The 21,927-nt window shown below is 36.3% G+C and overlaps 1 protein-coding gene across 2 annotated transcripts; it reads left to right on the top strand.

The window, feature by feature from the left end:
- The first annotated feature begins 5,535 nt into the window (after positions 1 to 5,535).
- Positions 5,536 to 21,765, top strand: LOC306849582 (cytosolic sulfotransferase 3-like). 2 transcript variants are annotated; one of them, XM_079384725.1, is made up of 8 exons: positions 5,536 to 5,804; positions 10,261 to 10,399; positions 11,344 to 11,472; positions 13,127 to 13,227; positions 18,435 to 18,561; positions 18,820 to 18,917; positions 19,001 to 19,175; positions 19,264 to 21,765. In XM_079384725.1, exons 1-8 carry the CDS (start codon positions 5,781 to 5,783, stop codon positions 19,374 to 19,376), a joined length of 906 nt encoding a protein of 301 aa, XP_079240851.1. In that variant the 5' UTR covers positions 5,536 to 5,780; the 3' UTR covers positions 19,377 to 21,765. The 2 variants fall into 2 exon arrangements, with proteins under 2 accessions (XP_079240851.1, XP_079240852.1); XM_079384726.1 differs by having other exon boundaries at positions 5,616 to 5,804; positions 10,318 to 10,399; positions 19,264 to 20,292.
- Positions 21,766 to 21,927: the final 162 nt, after the last annotated feature.

Raw genomic sequence — 21,927 nt, 5'->3', positions numbered from 1 at the left:
CCTTGAACTGTTATTATTGCTAATAATAATCCTAATCCTGAGAAGACTCCTGACACAAGATTCAAGCCAGAACAACAACCACGAGGAGCTGGTCAAAATCACCAGCTCACTGAGCTATGCCTTCACAAACCAGCTGAAACTGAATGACAAGCACGTCACCCACCTTCAAGAGGAGCTGACATGTGCTCAACGCCACATAGACAAGCTGGAAGTGAAAGTTCAAGATCAACAAAAAGCACCCAAAGAGAGGGAACAGGAAACAACGGAATAAGTTAAGGAGCTCCAAGCAGCCCTGACAGCAGCTCAGCTCGACCAACAACATGCGAAGGCTGCCCAGAAAGACCTGGTAAACAGACTCCATTATGTCGAACAGCTACTAGAGAAAGCCCACCTTGAAAGGTACAGAACTGAAATAGACAATCTGACCCAACAACTAGACGATACCAACGATCAGCTCTAAATGGTCAGAAGAGAACTTAAACATGCTTATGAGCAAAAACAAGAGCCAAGAAAGGAGAAACATCTCTCAGCCTCACCAGTCCTGAGCAGAGCAGAGTTCCATGTCCAAGAACTGGTATAGAGCAAAAGAAGCGAAGGGCCACACCCCAAAACCTCACCTGCCTTCTGTGAGGCACAGAATTCTTTCCTGTCAACGAAAGAAAATCTCCCATCCAAGCAGACCGTGGAGCTGCACATGGGATAACCATCAAAGACCTCAACAAGCTGTCTAAAAACATCAGCAAGTTCAACCCGAACTCCACAAAAGATCACACCATCCAGGCCCATCTGCAAGATGTCAACTTTTATCTAGAAATGAGACCTCATGTGACTGACAGAGACAGGTTATACCTCCATAGAGCCACGTCCAGTTCTGAGGTACGAAACTTCCTAGATCGATAGCCCAGTCGAACGAAGTCAGACTACCAGCTACTTCGTGAAGTTCTGATTAAAGAGTTTACTGACCCTGACTTGGAAAATGGACTGTTAACTGCCTTAGAAACCAAAAAAGGTCGACAAGAGGCTCCACAAGTTTACTACAACCGACTCCGACAAGCCTATTCTGGTGCACACAACGAACCTGACCTTGAAGAGGATGTGAACTTCAAAAGCCTCTTCCTAACAAATCTGCATCCTGGAGTCAGCCACCATCTAGGCATCATGGCCTGTCAAAACTCCATGACCATCCAACAATTGCATGACCTAACACAGAAGGCCTACAACAAGCAGAAAATGGCCTCAAAGAAAGATAACAAAACATCCACACTCTTGAACTCTGTCAACAAAGACTCAAGCCTTGCACTGGACAACACCCAGTTGCATCACAACACCAGAGTCCTCCATCAAGAGCACAGAGAACGTGACCCCCATGTCCACGACAGCTATCAGCCCAACCGCTGGAAAAATCAATGGGACCAGCCACGCTTCTCAAGAACCCCAAAAGATAAGAACAACTGGAAACCAAACCAGACATCCAAAGGTAATCGCCTGACTCATCCAAGAGCAACTCGTGTGGGTAAGCGACAACGAAACCCACCTCAGCACCACTCAGACATGCACAGTGCTGAGTATGCACAAGAACAAGACAGCTTACCATTATTCATCACCATCAGAGACTTGTTTAAAAGGGTTAACGAATCACCAACACAATGGTTTCGTTTTATTAAAAACAGTAACTCATGTCGGCCTCGTACATTCATTCTTCCAGCATTTTATAGCCTTGCATATCATTTGCATTAATCACATAATAAAAACCTCCCATCGATTTCCCCTCTTCTCCCTCTGCCTGTGTTTGCCTCCGCTACTCATGCAGGCAAGAAATGTATCCTTTGCTACAGAAGCCGCACTTGCAGGGTTAGAAGTTCAACAGAAAAAAACACACCTTCAGACAGCAAGCATGCAGATTGCTATTTTAAACTATAAGGAAAGCAGCAACACCTTAGAAAACGTATACAAATCTTGTATACACTTGTCTGAACCATTATATCACACCCCTAGTGGGTGCGAGTAACACTTTAAGTCTCGGTCTCAGCTAGAAATTCCATTTTGCAAACAGGTTGCAAAATGCATCTCCTAGTTTCGACCGCTCTATCACAAAACAAACAAAATAGCCACAAAGCAATCAATACACGTGCTCTTATATATACAGCACATAGTTTTTTGGTACAGCATCTAGCATTCACATGTCCATGATGGGAGTTTAAAGTTCTATTGTTTCTAATTCATTTGTCACCATTTGTAATTCAGCTGAAAAATCATACAACTTGAGTATTTCCCTCATGAACTTCATTATTCTTTTATTCACCAATTCTTGTTTCCTCATTAACTTCAGAATTGCTCTCATTTTGAAGAAGATCTTTTGGTCCGCTTCCGCCGTTCCTTCGTCTTCTGTCTCTTGACCTTTTTATCCTGGAGACGTTGAAGTCCCTGTACTAAAAGATCATTAAAATCAACTTCTATCTTATCTGACCGTTTTTTTTTACTGTTCCCGGCTGGGGATTGATCAGGAGATTGCATATCGGTTATGCTTCACTATAGATGACACAGCCTCTATCATTTTTTCAACAAAAAACATGTGGACATCAGAACCCTTAAGAAAATTAACCATGGTTTTATCGTAGTAAAACTGCTTCATTTTCTTTTGCGTGATTTCTGAATGCTTGAGACCATAAAATCAATCAGACAACTGTATTAATAATAATAATATAATAATAATAATAGCCATAGGTAACTGTCTAGACTAGAGCTACAATAGTAATTTGTAAATAATACAATTTAATTACAATTTATTTATTTATTTATTTATTTACTTTATATTTTATTAAAGTTCTATTTTGACCCCTATAGTAGTTTGTTTGTTTGTTTGTTTTACTTCCATAATATTTGAGGGAGGGGGGACTAAAGGGCTGAAGGTCTGGGAACTTTGTCCGCTTAAAATGGCCATTTGACTGACAGGTAAGCAACTAATCACATTTCGTTTTGTGGCGCGTCATGTTTAGGGGCGTGGAAATGTTGCCACAATAACAGAGTGTAAAACTCTTGGGACATATTTTAAAGATTCTATGCTGCGAAATTTAAAGATTTCACATACTTTTGAAAATCCAGCCTTTAGTTGATCCTGATAAGCGCTCGTTGTCACAGTTGTAAACACAACAGCTTTCTTCTTTAACGAGGGAGTTTGGCATCACGGCATCTTTGTTTCCAGGTAGAACTTAAAGAACGCGGCACTCACGTCTCCCGGAAATCCTGTATATTTTAACCAATCCGATGACGACTTCGAAAGTCCTGAAGTGTTTCCAGATAAGTGTGATATATTCATCAGACGTTTAGCCAACGGTCCGTGGCTGAGACTAGGTTGAGCACTGCACATTTCAAAATTGAAACCCATGTTTTTATTTGGCTGTAGTTCTAAAGGAAATCGTCTGTCTTCAGGAAAATTTTGAATGTCATTTTCAATTAATCTTGCATGTAATGTCTGATAAAGCAGCATTTGTGAGCAGAGCTCTGCTTTGTGTACAGCGTTAATGGGGACACCTCGCTCACTACCACTCCAACAGCGTCTCCTGCAGGCAGAGAATTAATTTGCATATATTTGCCGCCACAAATAGTGTTAAGTCTGTGGGACTATGGTATAAATAAATTCAACTGTATAACAGTTTCACTGCAATTCATGTTATAATGTTAGAATTAAAGAACAATAAACATAATACATATTACCATTGCACTTATATGTATATAGTAAATACAGTTATTTTTAAGCTGTTGTTGACATCCCATCTGAAATGTGATTTAGCCAAAACAAAAAAAAATATATATAAAACTTTAATATGTCTTGCAATATCCGTGCGTGCAAAGGTTCTAGCGATCCTCTTGTTCAATATTCTTGGGGCCTGAATTGATATGGCAATACTGAGGAACTTGCTGCTTTGGCAAGGGGCGGGACAGTACTGAAATACCGCCTAAGCTGTTCTCCAATCACAACTCAATGGGACAGCTAAACAATCACAACACATGTTGTTTTTCAGAAGGCGGGCCATCATCAAACCCGGAACTAATCGAGCCATTTGTGCCAGGCTGGGGAGAAAGGTATTAAAATAATGTAAATTATGTGGAAAAATCAACAAGCATGAGAGCATGTTCTAGTACACCTCCCAAAAAAATCAAGACTTTGTAAAAGAGCATAATAGGACCTCTTTAAAGAAAATCATCAACAAAGATAGACAGATATAACATGCATAAATACTTTACATTAATATAATCAATTGTAAGCAGGGCCGTATTTACCTCTTATCGTAACATTCCTTATTAATAGGCCTATATAATATTACTACCCCAGCAATCAAAAATATTTCGTAATCAGTTACAGTGTTTTCTATCGCAATAAGCACTTGCATTCAGTCAATAAAAATCGAATGACCGTTCCATTGTTGAACTAATTTCAGATAGAGGAACAGAAAGAGGAACAGAGTCGCGTGACAATGATGCTCGTATGTATTTGCAGTACACGCGGTTAAGACGATTTCTTACGGGCTGTACACTCTGCTGTGATGTGACCCTGATCCCCTCATACACACACACACGACATGTTACGTGCAAAACTCCGCATTTGAACAGTCAATAGCAAATGCTTGAACTAATAACAAAACATACTTACAGTCGCTGTTTCAGAAGTGCCAGATTGTCATAGCAAAGTCGGAATTGATCCTTTTTCTTTAAGAAATAGCCTTCATGCATAGCCAGCCTTGTACTCTACTGGGTTCACAAAAGTGAAGTGCGTTGCACAAATTCAAACATTTGGGTTGTGTTTTTATGTTTTAAACAAATCTTAACCAAAGATTCCTAATTGCATCTACTTTCGGAAATCTAAATAAAGTGCTTTTGCTTTCACATAGAAACACACAACGTCTTCCTGTCAGGCTGCATCAACACTACTGCAGTTACTGAAACCACACCTTCTTTCTATGCGTGAATATTTGGGCGGCATTACGCAAATATTTCCACATCGTGATGTAGACATGTGGGGGAGTGTTTGAATGAGCCTTTTAGGAGGGCGTGGACGAGTCTTAACTTTTATAAAGAATATACCTTTGGTTTTGAGGATTTAGTCTTTGCAACTTTAGGGATCTCATCTATGCACAAACAGCTTGTAACACTCCAAAGAGAAAGGAAAACTTGAAATCACATCATATGACCCCTTTAAAGTCGAACAAATATGTCTACTGCTGAGAATAAAGCGATGGGGCAATACATTCCTTAAGTATTTTTAAGTAGTTTTTTTTTATTATTATTATTTATTTATTTTATTTATTTATTTATTTGGGGGGGGGGCAGGTATCTGGAAGTAATCTGGGACCACTGGGGTAAAGGGCCTGTTCACTTTCTCCAAGTCTCCAAGATAAACACACATTGTTCCTTTGAGGTCAACACTAACTTCCTGTAACAATAAAAAGCCAGTACTTGAGGGGCCCTAGGCAGTGTCCTTTGTATTACTTTTACTGTATGAACTTACATAACCTGTTGTATGAGGTTGAGTACAGTGAAAGTAAAAGAGAGAGACCGAGAGAGAGAACGAGAGAGAGAGAGAGAGAGAGAGAGGGAGGGATTGGCAGGGGAAGAGTGAGGAAGGATACGATAAGCTGTGATTTGAAGACATGAGCATTCCACGGTGCTACGGAATGTAGTTTAATAAGGAAGAAGCTACAAGAAACATTTGAGGAGAGTAAAATCAAAGAGCAAAATAAGGGAAAAAAGATCAAGAAAACGGTTGTAAAGGAATCGTCATAATGGAAAACCCTGACTTATCCTCAGTGAGTAAAATATACTAAATATTTAAGTATTTTAAAGAAAACCACATTAATAAATTGAAAACTGTTTATTTCACGTAATGTAATGTAATGTAATGTATGCAGAATATACAGTTTAGAAAGTGTGAAAATACACAAGAAAACTGCATTATTGCATAGTTTAAAGGCACTATGGAAATCACAGTATGCCTAAGAAGTTGCAGTTTCTCCATTTATCAAGGTGCAATCAGTAGCTTGGTTCTAAGTTTTACACATTAAGTAATATGTTTTTGGTGTACACTCTTCGCACACACGTCAGCAAAAGACTGTTCTTGTAATAATTTTCTAAGTGTTTTTAATTATATATGGCGCAGGTCATCCTTCTTGATGAGTTTTGTCATGTTGAAATGACTGTGTAAACATCACAAGTGTTTCATCATTATGGCACTCTCCAAAGCTGAATGCTTTTTTTTATATTTGTTTACATTAAAAAAATGGTAATTTTGGTACTTTTGGTAAAAATTGCAGGTAAATTTAAAAAAAATATTTACAAAGTAACAGCAAGTAACACATTAAATTAAACATTACACTTTATAGCTGAAAGACTAAAATAGTATTTTCTTGTTAGAATTGAATTTTGAAACAGAACAGAACTTTGAAAACTTTGAAAAATCATTTTTACAGTGTACCTGGCCCTGTGCCTGTATGCTAGTGATATCCAAAGAAATCACTAAATGCTTTTTAGATTTGATATGGTAACATAAACCTTACAATTTAAAAAGGACACTTTATTTATAATTTTTGGATTTTTATTTGAATACTTTATTGTTATTGTTACCTTATTGTTAACACAATTAGTTAAGAAATTGACAGAAATCAGAATCTTTTATATTGAGATGCGACTTACTACCTGGAAAATTGCCAGTCAAACTATCCAAATTTCACCAGCAAATGGTACTGGCTTGTAAAAAAAATATTTCTATCTTAATATAAACTACCTCACTATTTCACCAACTCATGTTCTTGAACACATCTGGGGGGACACATGGTGACATGTGGTTTGACATTGCAGGGACGATCAGCTGTCTTTCCTGTCTCCTTGTAGCTCTGTCTTAGGATTCTTACACGACAGACCAGAGATGTTCACGAGTCTTTGACTTGGAGTCCGAGTCAAGTCTGAAGACTTTGTCGCTGGAGTTTGAGTCAAGTCTCGAGTCTTTGGTCACGAGTCCGAGTCGAGTCTCAAGTCATTTAATGGCTCGCTAAAAAAAATACCTTTCATACGAAGCTTTTTATAGGTTATAGACAAAATATATGATCTACTTTTTTTCTTTTCTTTTTTTAAAGAGGTTTTAAGATGTAAGGTTAATGTACATCCAGCCTGTTAATTATGTTAATTATGTTTCCATTTCCATCTTCAAAACAATTTTTCTTGATTCAAATTCTATAATAAAAGTCATATCTACCATGACAGATAAGGAAATATGTGACAGATATTACAAAACCATACAAATCAAGTATTTATTTTTGATAAAAGTCAGGGTTATTCAATTAAAGTTCCAAGACTCTATATTTTCTTCCAAGTAGAGGTCCGGACAAAAAATTAATAAAATAAACAATAAATAAATACAAATATATATTTGACATGTATTGTACTTTTACATTTAGATACATGCGAGGCCATGTGACAACAACAACAACAAAAAACACGGTCTCAGTTCAGGGTTTTCCTCCTGAAATATATTATAAGCATTACCTACTAAAAATGTCTACAATAATCAAACGTTCTCATCCTGAGAAGAAAAGAAAGATAACCAGCAGTTTCAAAGTTTAAGTTCTATCCTAGCCATCTAACAACAATTTTCCCAATTATAATTACATTATTATTTTGAAATGTTCTTAGCCTACAGATTAATAAAGCTAAATGTAGATCAGAAATGTCTTGTCACATCTTGTTTGAACAGTCAGAGTCATAGGTTATTGGGAGATAAATTGATAGTAAGAAAAATAACTAGATTTGCAGAATTGTTTCTGTTGTTGTTCAAATAACCGCGTCATCCGCAGCTTAGCGCCAGCGCGCGTCTGGAGAGAGAGAGAAAGCGCACGGAGCTGAAAGAGCTTGAATTTAGCGCATTTGGCTTTAGATAAAAATACTAGAGTATATAGCGTTGATAGAAAAAGCAGTCCTCGTGGCTCCCTGCAGCAGGAGTATAGCATATTTACACAGATGATCAGGAATCAAGGCATCTTTCTGAGGGTGTTTTTAGAGTCAGTAGAAAGGTCTACGCCTGTAAACTGAAAGTGTTTTAAGGACATTCCACAGGTGCACATGCAATAACATTCCAATGAACAATTGTAAGTTACAAATATGGCTCATTGAACAAGTATAAAACATATAAACCTGTTTAACCCTGCAAAGCGTATTTGGATTTTACAAAGTTATCTTTAAAATACAGTATCTTGAAAAATATATACACTCACCTAAAGGATTATTAGGAACACCTGTTCAATTTCTCATTAATGCAATTATCTAATCAACCAATCACATGGCAGTTGCTTCAATGCATTTAGGGGTGTGGTCCTGGTCAAGACAATCTCCTGAACTCCAAACTGAATGTCAGAATGGGAAAGAAAGGTGATTTAAGCAATTTTGAGCGTGGCATGGTTGTTGGTGCCAGACGGGCCGGTCTGAGTATTTCACAATCTGCTCAGTTACTGGGATTTTCACGCACAACCATTTCTAGGGTTTACAAAGAATGGTGTGAAAAGGGAAAAACATCCAGTATGCGGCAGTCCTGTGGGCGAAAATGCCTTGTTGATGCTAGAGGTCAGAGGAGAATGGGCCGACTGATTCAAGCTGATAGAAGAGCAACTTTGACTGAAATAACCACTTGTTACAACCGAGGTATGCAGCAAAGCATTTGTGAAGCCACAACACGCACAACCTTGAGGCGGATGGGCTACAACAGCAGAAGACCCCACCGGGTACCACTCATCTCCACTACAAATAGGAAAAAGAGGCTACAATTTGCACGAGCTCACCAAAATTGGACGGTTGAAGACTGGAAAAATGTTGCCTGGTCTGATGAGTCTCGATTTCTGTTGAGACATTCAGATGGTAGAGTCAGAATTTGGCGTAAACAGAATGAGAACATGGATCCATCATGCCTTGTTAGCACTGTGCAGGCTGGTGGTGGTGGTGTAATGGTGTGGGGGATGTTTTCTTGGCACACTTTAGGCCCCTTAGTGCTAATTGGGCATCGTTTAAATGCCTCGGCCTACCTGAGCATTGTTTCTGACCATGTCCATCCCTTTATGACCACCATGTACCCATCCTCTGATGGCTACTTCCAGCAGGATAATGCACCATGTCCCAAAGCTCGAATCATTTCAAATTGGTTTCTTGAACATGACAATGAGTTCACTGTACTAAAATGGCCCCCACAGTCACCAGATCTCAACCCAATAGAGCATATTTGGGATGTGGTGGAACGGGAGCTTCGTGCCCTGGATGTGCATCCCACAAATCTCCATCAACTGCAAGATGCTATCCTATCAATATGGGCCAACATTTCTAAAGAATGCTTTCAGCACCTTGTTGAATCAATGCCACGTAGAATTAAAGCAGTTCTGAAGGCGAAAGGGGGTCAAACACAGTATTAGTATGGTGTTCCTAATAATCCTTTAGGTGAGTTTATATATGTCTAATGAAATATATATACTGTACTTTGGTATGCACTTATTGCACATTGTATTAAATGATTCATTTAAATGTAAGTACATAGTAGTTAAGGCCACCTAATATAAAGTGGGGCCATATACTGTATATATATATATTATGTATAAATATATTTAATATATAAACATAACATATTTTTCTTAAATATATACATGCATGTGTTTGTTTGTATTTATATACATAATAATACACAGTACACACTCATATATTATGTAAACAAAAACTTTTATTTTGGATGCAATTAATTACGATTAATAGTTTGACAGCACTAATATATATTTATACATATATATTTATTTTGTCTGAGTAATACAAGTTTACAGTCTAATGATAATGTAGTCAATCCAATGTAGCCTTTGAGATTTTCACATTATTTCAGAAATCTACAGGTTGTTCTGGGCAAAAGATTAGAGCTTATTATTGCCATACACAACATTAAAAATATATATATTTATTGGCCAGTTATAAGCTTTAAAAAGGCATTTTGTTATGTTGTCGTTGTTGTTGCAGCTGTTGTTTATAAGGTTTAAATTAATCTGTAAAATAAACTGAATAAATGTAGGGTACTAAATGTATATGCATTTTTTTATTTTAAAATATGTACATATATATGTATGTATTATTGTTGTTGTTGTAGTAGTAACTAACATTTTGCTTGATAATGGGTTTTAGATAATTCTATAATGATTATTTCAGTGCAGTGAAACCTCAACAATAAACTGACACTTTTTAATAATCTAGATGAAACCACTCAGTCGGCCTGAAATGTTTGACTTTGAGGGTGTTTCTATGATCCAGTACTTCACTGACAACTGGGAAAAGGTAAAAAACTTTCAAGCAAGACCTGATGACATTCTAATCGCCACGTACCCCAAAGCAGGTGAGGGCACTGCACATTTAACCATTTTGCCAGCATGCCATGTGACCACATAACTCATACAATATGTTTTATTTATTTATTTATTTATTTATTTATTTATTTATTCCCCCCTGAGGTCTATTTTTAATATCAGAAAAGATTTTTGGGATTTAATTTTTTATGAAATTTTTTATGACTTGAAATTCCCTCATTATTCACACACAAGCTTTACTGTTTGCCAGACTTCACTATATTTTACACTACTTCTGGTCCATTCATCCATTCTCCAAACCGCTTGTCCAGTTTAGGGTCACTGAGAGTCTAAAGCGTCTCAGACCAGAGCTGTGTTTAATAATAATAGTGTGTATATATATTGTTTTTTTTAACCTCGTTGTCTTCAGTTGTGTTTACTAAGTGTGTCGGTTTTAGCTTGCTGCTTTGTAATTGTTTGAAACTTAGCAAACTGGCAGCTCCATTTTGGAAAATAGATGAATGGATGATTCATCTGCAGACACAATCTTCTGCTGAAATGTGGGAATTCCTTTAGCATGCATTATGGGTATTTTCTAGCCATTGAGTGTACATCATTCATTATTGCGATACATTATGGGATTGAATAAGTGCTCTTGATAATGTCCACTATGGTTTCGGACAGAGTAGTGCACTATTTAGGGGTATAGGGGGCAATTTTGGACACAGTCAATGTCAAATTAATTGTCACACTTTACATTTATGCAACAAAATTGTGTATCATGTGTAAATGATTTCAAAAACTAAATTGTTCTAAAACCTTAGATCTAGACAGTTCCATTACCTAAGATTTCAGATACATGCAGGAAGGTAGAAGCCATGCAGAAATCTTGTAATACTTTAATACTGATCATCACTTTATATAGTTGTAAGCATCTTTTTTTCATGTTTTTGGAGGTTGTTGTTTTGCAATTATCATTCTACATTCATTCTAGGTACCACCTGGGTGTCATATATTCTTGACCTTCTGTACTTTGGTAACGATGCTCCAGAGCGCCAGACTTCCCAGCCTATCTATATGAGAGTGCCATTCCTGGAGTCATGTTTTAAAGGGATGCCATCAGGTCAGAGACCACAGTATAATAAAAGTTTCACATCTTCACATCTTTTTTCACTGTCTTACCAATTTATGTTCATTGTCCAGTTTGTTTGTTTGTTGTTGTGGAAAATAAGCCATGCCAAGGTGGTTTTTTTTATTTGTTTTTTTTATCTAATATACATGTACATCATACCAATGAGTCAAATTATTTAATATTTGATGACTGTTTGGCTTGAATAGATAGATAGATAGATAGATAGATAGATAGATAGATAGATAGATAGATAGATAGATAGATAGATAGATAGATAGATAGATAGATAGATAGATAGATAGATAGATAGATAGATAGATAGATAGATAGACAGATATCAATGTCATTATATACTTTTAAATTATGAACCGAAGAATGATCCTTTTTTTTAGGGCATATTTAAAAGCAGCTGACCAAAGTGCTGAGACAGAAAACATAAAACACAACAACACAAATTACAGCAGTTCACAACGTTAAGAGAAGATTTAAAAATAGTTAATGACAGAGCTGATCTGATGTGAGCCGGCAGGCCGTTTCCACAGCCTAGAGCCAAAAACAGCAAAGGATCTCTTCTCTATGCTTCAACCATGATTTAAGGACAGAGAAAAGTCTCTGTTCTCCCCCGGCCTTTTAGGAATTTTGCTGCTACACTTTGTACTAATTGTAAACGAGTGACAGATGATTTGTATGCTCAACAAAGAGATTTGCAGAAGCCCATGAGAAGTAATAAAAGCATGGATAGCAATCTTCTCTTGAAGATGTAACTGAAAAGCCTATCACCGCATTTATTTGTTAGTTAAATTGCATGCTGTGATCCTAAAGCACACCTAGATTCTTAATACAGGATAAAGTGAAATGATCAAGGTAGTCAAGGGCAATACATCAACTACAGTTTTCATTTGGGCCAGAGACTATGACCCCGTTCTTTGCTTCGGTTTAAAAATAAAAAGTTTTGAGAAAAATATGTTTTCTCTTCATCTAGGCAAGCCAAAAATGTCGAAAAACCTTCATACAATAACAGTGACAGTTTGGAGATCGCATTTACAGGAGGGTTCAGAGCAAAGTTACTTACAGAGAAAATAACTTTAGGTCTATGATTACTTTTTGCAATTAATTTTGAGAAATATTTAGACTTTGCAGAATTCACAGCTTTCTGAAAAGCAGAGTCTTTATGCATTTTGTAGGATATTTTTCCTTGGCATGGGTGAATGGGTCATGAAGTCATACTTCGCTGTCATTAGAGGTTTAGAGTAACAGCACACATGAATATTAAAATCACCAATCAAAATAATATGGTCATACTTCATATATCACCCACAAATGTATTCATTTAATTTACAAAATTATAATAAAATAATGATCATACATTATTAACAACTTAAGTGTTGCTTTTCCCACAACATTTTTAAGTCAAGACAAAGTAGGGGATTGTATGCAAACACAACTGCAAGTTCTCTGTCTGGACCAATCTAGAAAAATCTAGAAAACTCTATACCTAAACACACAAATGTTTCTAATATTTCACTGTTCCGTATAGGCATTCACATACCTCTTGTTTTTGAGGACAATAAATCATGTATTGGCTGAGCCACAATGAAACTAGGATACTTTTAATTTAGAGCCCCATGTTATTGCTAACTTTCAGGGACAGAACTGGCTGATAATCTGCCCACTTCTCCTCGCCTCATCAAAACTCATTTACCTGTTCAGCTTGTGCCCAAGTCTTTCTGGAAGCAAAACTCAAAGGTAAAGTAATGAATCTTCCACCACAGAATGAAAATGGTGTAAAATACAAAGTTCTGGCATGAAACTCTAGATGGCGCATTCCGATTGATCTGACTCAATATGACATCAGGGCCGTGCACAGGGGGGTGGCCCGGTGGCTAGAGCCACTGCCCCTCTGCCCTCATCGGCTGAGGTGCCCCTCTCACCAAACCCACCCCTGCTATCACCCCAGCTCAAAGCGTTCAGTTACCACACCGCTAAAAATCCACTGATTCCGCGAATCCGCTCCGCGGCATCACTCACAATCAGTGTTGGGGAAAGTTACTTTTAAAAGTAATGCATTACAATATTGCATTACTCCCTAAAAACGTAACTAATAACGTTACTTAGTTACTTTTTATGACAAGTAATGTGTTATGTTACTTTTGCGTTACTTTTTCTTCTTTTTTTTATATATAAAAAGTTCTATTTATAGCAAATGTAAAAGCCCTTTCACACCAGAAAATGTAATGAATAAACCTCAGGCTGAAGGAAAAGTAAATGAATGTCTGTACAGTAGAACGCAGAAGAAGAAGCTCCGACACTCTTCAGCAATAAAAAAAACAATTGTTAGTTTATCTAAAGTGAAATTAGTATGGTTAAACTGGATCATCAAAGGTCAGCAGCAAAGACATTGGTTCATAAAATGGGATTAGATATATTTGTGTTATTTAACATATTTAATTATTGCAGGTTTGTCATATTCTGCGTTTGCATCTTACTGTTTTAATTCATTTTGAGGAAAACTAAATCTGTTTTTTTGCGAGTAAGATGAATTAATGCATGTTACTTGTAATGAGTTACCCCCAACACTGCTCACAATTTGTGTGCCAGAGTGCAGACAACAGTTCTTTCCGAAGGTGGTTGCATTAACAGGTAGATGCATTACAATCCACATTACAGTGAGTGGTTGATCCGCTGAATTAGTCATTTGGAAATTTGTTTTTGTATTTCTGTTGGTAATGATTTTCTCTCAGTCTTCTAAAACTCCTAACAACTTGAACAAAATATCCACGTTCTTAGAATTAGAATGTCTAATCAAATTATTGTACCAGATTAGATCTAATAAAAATAACACAACATTTGCTGTTGTTGGCATACTTTGTAGAAGAAAAAAAATGCCTTCAAAAAAAGGGAGAAAGAGACTGAGAGAGAAAGAGTGAAGGGAGGCTGCTAAAGGCAGTTCAACATTGCAAACAGTTCAAAGATTAATTCAAAGCTCCAGCAAGCCAGCAGGTAAATCTTCATATAGAATATTTAGCAGTTTATCACACTTTAATTCTTGATATTAAGTATATTTCCCATTATAATCACTTGTCTTAGTTCATACTAGTAATCTAACACATATAATATTTTATTAAAACCATATTAATAGGGCTATAATAGTTAAAAAGGTAATATAAATGTTCTAAATGAGCTGTTTATTAGTAATATACATTTATGCTGCATAATATTAAATTAAATGTCTAATACTTATACTTCCATTGAAGATGAGGCAGAAGCAGGCTTAGAGAGTGAGGGAGAGCCCACTCTATCAAAACATCTACAATAAAGTCTAAATTATTACAGAGTGTGCTATCTTCTCTTTTAATTGTACACTACCAGTCAAACGTTTTTGAACAGTAAGATTTACTTTATTTATTTTTTTTAAGATGTCTCTTCTGCTCATCAAGCCTGCATTTATTTGATCCAAAGTATAGCAAAAGCAGTACAATTCTGAAATATTGTTTTACAGTTTAATTATATTTAATATTCTATTTGAATATATTTTAAAATGTATTCGTGTGATTTCAAAGCTGAATTTTGAGCATCATTACTCACATGATCCTTCAGAAATCATTCTAATATTCTGATTTGCTGCTCAAAAATATGTATTATTAGTATTATATATATTATAGCTGAGTACATTTTTTTCAGGTTTCTTTTCTTAATTTATTCTTCAAGTCTTTTGTAACATTATAAATGTCTTAATCATCACTTTTGATCAATTTAAAGCATTCCTGCTAAATAACAGTATTCATTTTTATCATTTCTTTCCAATATATACAGTGCCCTCCAAAAGTATTGGAATAGTAAAGACAAAATTGCTCTGTTGGCTGTGGAGTCAAGACATTTGCAAATATGATTAAAAGATGAATATGAGACAAAACTACAGAATGTCACATTTTATTATTGGGTGATTCACCAGCGAAGAAGTTCAGCACTTTTATAGTTTCATCCCTCTATCTGATGTGAGCAGAAGTATTGGAGCAGTTGCCTCACAGGTCTTTCTAAGTGATCAGCTGTGTCCTGTTGCATTAATTCTTCAGATATTAAAAGCAGGGAATGTGTCGTATCAGTTATATCCATTACTTCTGTATTCTGGATCTTGCATTCGATGATGACACATAAACCAGGATGAAAGGGAAAGGAAAGGGAAGTGGTGTGTGGCCAAGTATGGTGACCCATACCCGGAATTTGTTCTCTGCATTTAACCCATCCAAGTGTACACACACCGTGAACACACACCCGGAGCAGTGGGCAGCTATGCTGCGGCGCCTGGGGAGCAGTTGGGGGTTCGGTGCCTTGCTCAAGGGTCTCACCTCAGTCGTGGTATTGAGGATGGAGAGAGTGTTGGTTATTCACTCCCCCACCTACAATCCCTGCCGGACCTGAGACTCAAAGGTCTTGGGTTACAAGTCCAATTCTCTAACCATTAGGCCACAACTTCCATGAAGATGAGGAAGCTGACTTTGAGAGAAAAGCAAGCAATTTGGATGCTAAAAGAAAAGAGGAAGTCAATTAGAGCTATAGCAAAAACAAAGGGCATGGAGAAATCAAGAGTTTGGAAACCACCAGCGACACCAGCAACCAACAACTACCTGATCGGCTGAGAAAACAACAGTAGTTGATGACAGACAAATCATAAAAGCTGTGAAAATAAACCCTAAAAGACGTGTCTGTAAAATCACCAACAACTTCCAGAAAGCTGGGGTGATGCTCTGACAATTTACTGTCCTCAGGAGACTTTGACACAGAATTACAGATGCTACACAGCAAGATGCAAACCTCTGACCAGCACCAAAAATAGAAAGGCAAGATTAGAGTTTGCAAAAAAGCACAAAGGGGAGCCAGAAGAGTTTTGGTGTTTATGGACCGATGAGACAAAGATGAACCTTTATCTAAGTGATGGAAAGCAAAAATGTGGAGAAAAAAAGGGAACTGCAAATGATCCCAAGCATCCAGCCTCATCTGTAAAGCATGGTGGAGGTGGTGTCATGGCTTGGGCATGCATGTCTGTCTCTGGAACAGGCCCTCTAAACTTTACTGATGACTTAATGCATGATGACAGTAGCAGAATGAATTTGGAAGGGTATAAAACCATCTTGCCTACCAATATTCAAGAAAATACCACCAGATTCATTGGGAAGTGCTTCATATTGCATCAGGACAATGACCCAAAACACCCTGCCAGTTCAGTGAAGAAGTTTATAAGGAAAAATAAATGGAAAGTCTTAGATTGCCCAAGTCAATCTCCAGATTTAAATCTGATTGAACATGAATTTCACCAGCTGAAGAGGAGAGTAAAGGCAGAAACTCCCCTAAACAAGCAACAATTGGAATTGGCTGCATTAAAGGCTGGGAAAAGTATTTCAAAGGATGAGCCCAAGAGTCTGGTGATGTCTATGGGTAACAGACTCACTGCTGTGATTGTGCGCAAGAGATCTGCAACTAAATAATAGCTTTTAATCTTTTATATCTGCCTTATGTTCAACTGTCCCAATACTTATGCTCACATCAATGAGTGGGATGAACTCTAAAAGTGCTGTTCTTTTTATTTGGTAAAACATATATGTGTTGAAACGGCTAATAATAAAATGTGACATACTGTAGTTTTGTCTCATATTCATCTTTTAATCATATTTGCAAATGTCTTGACTCCACAGCCAACAGAGCAATTTTGTCTTTACTGGTCCAATACTTATGGAGGGCACTGTATATATATATATATATATATATATATATACTCCATATTTCTATTCATCAAAGAATTCTGAAAAAATTTACTCAACTGTTTTAAATATTGATAATAATAATAATAATAATAAATGTTTCATGAGCAGCAAATCAGCATATTAGGATGATTTCTGAAAGATCACGTGACAATGAAAACAGGAGTAATGATGCTGAAAATTCAGCTTTGATCACAGAAATAAATACATTTTAAAATATATTAAAATAGAAATCAAATCAGTTATTTGAAATAGTAAAAAGTTTTCAAAAATGTACTGTTTTTGCTGTACTTTGGATCAAATAAATGCAGGCTTGGTGAGCAGAAGAGACTTCTTTAAAAAAAACATAAAAAATCTTACTGTTCAAAAATTTTTGACTTGTAGTGTATATTTGTAACAACTGGATAATTTGTATTAACAAGCACCCACCCACTTAGTGCCCCTTTTTTTGGTTTGGGCCACTGCCCCTCAAAATATCTGTGCACGGCCCTGTATGACATAATGACATCATTATCACATGACACAGCTGATTGGTTCTCTCCTGTATCGGTAGCCAATGAGCTGCTGCTCAACATTCAAATTCTTGGCTAGTGTTTGCTGTAGCAGTAGCAGCGCACTTCAGAAACCCTCCACCTCGCCAGCTCCACCTATATATAGATCTGCTACGAGGTGATTCATGTATGCTATATGGGGGTTATTCATATGTGTTATATGTGCAGCAGCAGTATTTCCTACATACTCACAGCAGCATGTTGTGGATGTATTGGCAATAGCAAGTCTCGGTACTTGCTCCGTAGCAGCAGCTGCAGATTCCACGAAGACCAAATACAGTAACATTGTCGTGTATATTACCATGTCAATCTCTCCGAGAGAGTCATGACAGAAACTCATTTCATGTAATTATTATGTTATGTGACTTACTTTAGTCCGATGTTCTATCTTGATTTCATTTAATTTCAGAAGATTTTTAAATTGTGTTTTTAAAGAGTGATGTTTAATAGAAAATGTTATTGAAGTGCAGTTTTATTTAAGTGAAAGTTTGTGGTTGGAAAATAAATACATTTTTCTTTATAATACAATATTACATATAAATAAATTATTTCTTAAATTTTATGTGTGGCTTTACATTTTAGCTGTGATATAACTATTTTTTTTTTCCCTTCATTCCTTCGATTTTTTTTTCCCCACTCATTCCAGATTGTGTATGTAGCTCGGAATGCAAAAGACAACGCAGTTTCTTATTTTCATTTCGATCGAATGAACATGGTACAGCCTGAACCAGGAGACTGGAACACTTTCTTACAGAACTTTATGGAAGGAAAAAGTAAGTAAAATAATTGTCAAAGTCTAAAAAAAAAAAAAAAATAGTCAAATTAAAAATTAAATAAAAAAACAGAAATAAAATAAAATAAATATTTCTGGCCAGTTACATTCTGAACCATTTTAATATCAGGGGATTTTTTTTTTAAATATTAAATATATTAAATATAATATTATCACTATAAGAACATAAAATATTAATTTTCCCTATCATTTCCCTATATGATTAATATATTTTAACATCAGACTTTTTTTATCCCAGATGTATTCGGCCCTTGGTATGACCACGTCAGCGGATGGTGGGAGAAAAAACAGAATTATTCTAACCTAATGTACTTGTTCTATGAGGATTTGGTGGAAGTAAGTTCAGTAACATTTTTATTGAGATTAAAATCAATATGTTTAATGTGTCAAAAGGGAATATTTTACCATGACCTTTTCAGGACACTGGACGTGAGTTGGAACATTTGTGTTCCTTCTTGGGTTTGTCAACCTCAGTAGAAGAGAGGGAGAAAATAACAAAAGGGGTTCAGTTTGATGCCATGAAACAGAACAAAATGACCAACTATTCTACAGTTCCAGTCATGGACTTCAAGATCTCACCCTTCATGAGAAAAGGTTAATAAACTACTAAATAGTCTAATGTAGTTCTTATAAATTCTGTTCTTTCACTTCCTTTTATTCTATTTTTCTTTCGTTCCAAAAGGTAAAGTTGGAGACTGGAAAGATCATTTCACTGTGGCACAAAATGAACAGTTTGATGAAGTCTACAAACAGAAGATGAAGAACACCACTCTCAAGTTCCGCACTGAGATTTAATACTAGAGACTTCTGAATGTTGCACTAGAGTACTAACAAAAAAGTTGCATTTAATTGTCCCGATGAAATCAAAATTGGGTTTTTTTTCTTTTAGTAGGGATATGTTAGCCTTAAGGATATCTTTAAGCTGTGTGCTCTGAAACATTGACAAAAATCACATTTCTAAGATATACGCATTCAAATCTTACAGTCTACGGATCAATAATTTTACTGACTCATTCTGCACTTCATCTCCTCATCAGATCAGACCAGTCAAATGCTCTCTAAAATCTGAAGCCCCGCCTTTTATACTGTACTATAAAAGACACTAAAGCTGTGACTTAAAATGATTACTTGGTCAATGGCACAATGTAACACTGCAGCATTGCAAAGAGACATCCTCAGCATTATAAACAGCAGTGATGAGGTGAATTGTCCATTAATGCGAGTGGAATGTGTGTGTTAGTCTTGTGATGAACTGGTCATCCGTCCAGTCTGTTTTCCTGCCTGCAGACAAATTAGATTTTTTTTATGTCAGTTAACTGGTGATCTTTATGCCCAGAGCATCCCATATTGACAAAATACTTCTAACTTTATTACAATTATCAGTCGACTGACATTAGTTCAGTGTACCTTTTCTAACCAAACTGTGAAACATGTTCACTAACCAATTAAACTGTGGTCTGTGTGTCTTTATTGCATGCTTCTCAAAAGGAATGCTTCATTGTGAAAAGTTCACAATGTTGATGCAGATTAAATATAATACATGATCTAGAAAAAAAAAATCTGTAAAAATAGAGCACAATGTATTTTGAAGGAATTATGCTGCATTTAATTTTTACAAGTATTTTCCCAGTATTTAGAATTTTACACTCCATCGCATAGTGTATTAGATTTAATGGTAATGTTTGTAAAATTAAAGGATAATGTCCCTTGTAGCTGCCAGTACTTTTTTCTGTTATAATTAATTCAAATTATGAATACTATTTAGTATTTAGGATGGAACGTATACTAATTGGAACACAGCAAGTGACTAAAGGAAACAGAATATTTACAGTAGTCAACATTTGAAGTGGATCAAAAAAGTTCATCAAAGTTGTCCTATGACAAGAACACATTTTGGCATTAGGTTTTAGGACAATTTTGGTGAAAGGTTTTAATCCACTTCAAATGTTGACTAGTGCACATAGATATATCCATGAAAAGGAACATCAGTGTGACATAACATCCCCTAACATCCCCACATAGCAGCCTCCTGGTGCCTAGTACATGTAGCACTGCATTTCACAGGAATTAAAAGAGGCTATGAGGGACAGAAGTACAGTGAGTTCAATTAATTGTATGTACTGTTGTTTAACCCCCAAAGACCGAGACAGCTGCCTGTGGCTAAAAATAACTATTGTTCTTAAATAGTTATTTATTTATTTATATATTGTTCTTGGCCGTATGTCACTTCACTTCACTTAAATGTTTAATAACATTTGAACCGCTAATCCAATCTAATGCTTTCTCGGAAAGAGGAGATTCTCTGCTTTTCGAGGGTATTGCATGTGTCTCATTTGGGTACTCACTTCTGCAGTCACTCTTTTCTGTGCTGTGCACATCCAAAGCTTAAATCGGCTTATAGATTGGACATGTTTCTGTGAGGGGGTAGGGTTTGGGTTAGGGGATAGAAAATATCTGAAACAAACATGACTAATTGTGTGTAACACTTGCTGTCAGGCCTCAGTCTGGGATACAGACCTTCGACCTTGTGATACTTACCAAAGGATTTCCCTGTGAATCTTGTGATATTGCTCCCGCGAGCTCTACTGCAATTTCCTAGTGTACTCCTATCATACACTGAACTCTCTCCTACCTGTCCCACTGTGAGATGTGTGCATTCCCCAATCTTTCATCCCGTCACCTTCACTCTGCCAACTGAAGGGTCAAAGATCTTTACCTTATCTCCACTGCAATAATCATCTACTTTTCAGCTCCTGCCCCAGAAGAACTCATTGCATGTCCCTGTTTCTAAGATTCCTGCATAGTTTCAGCATAAAAACACTGCATAGCTGGAACTAATCTGGAACCAATGGAGAAAAAATGCCTGTTCACTTCCTGGAGTCTTAAAGAAAAACACACTGATCCCATGAGATTAACACTAACTTCCTGTAACAACCAAAGCTGGTATTTGAGGGGCCCCTCAAGCCCTGGAAAGTGTCTTTTGTAGTACTTTTTGTAATACTTTACTGATTACAATTTTTTACATTTATGCTTTTAGCAGATGCTGTTATCCAAAGCGATTTACAAAACAGAAACTAAAGTAATTTCACATGGAGCTATTTTTTCTAGGCAGGAAAGAGAACAATAAGATATAAATACTATCCTTAGCTCAGTATAATAACAATAGAAATCAATGGAAAGTCCCAAAAAATATAAAGTATTAAAAATATTAATCATCCTTTATTCTTTTTTTGTTTTGTTTTAATGTAAAAAGGTTAGACGAGAAAATTTGTACAATATAAGGATCATTATGTCTAAAAACCCAACATGTGTTTATTTGTGTGTGTGTGTGTGTGTGTGTGTGTGA

This window comes from Barbus barbus (genome assembly GCF_936440315.1).
Source record: "Barbus barbus genome assembly, chromosome: 29".
NCBI classification, from domain to species: Eukaryota; Metazoa; Chordata; class Actinopteri; order Cypriniformes; family Cyprinidae; genus Barbus; species Barbus barbus.
The sequence above is the reverse complement of the archived record's forward strand: the minus strand, read 5'-3'. Positions and strand labels throughout refer to the sequence as shown.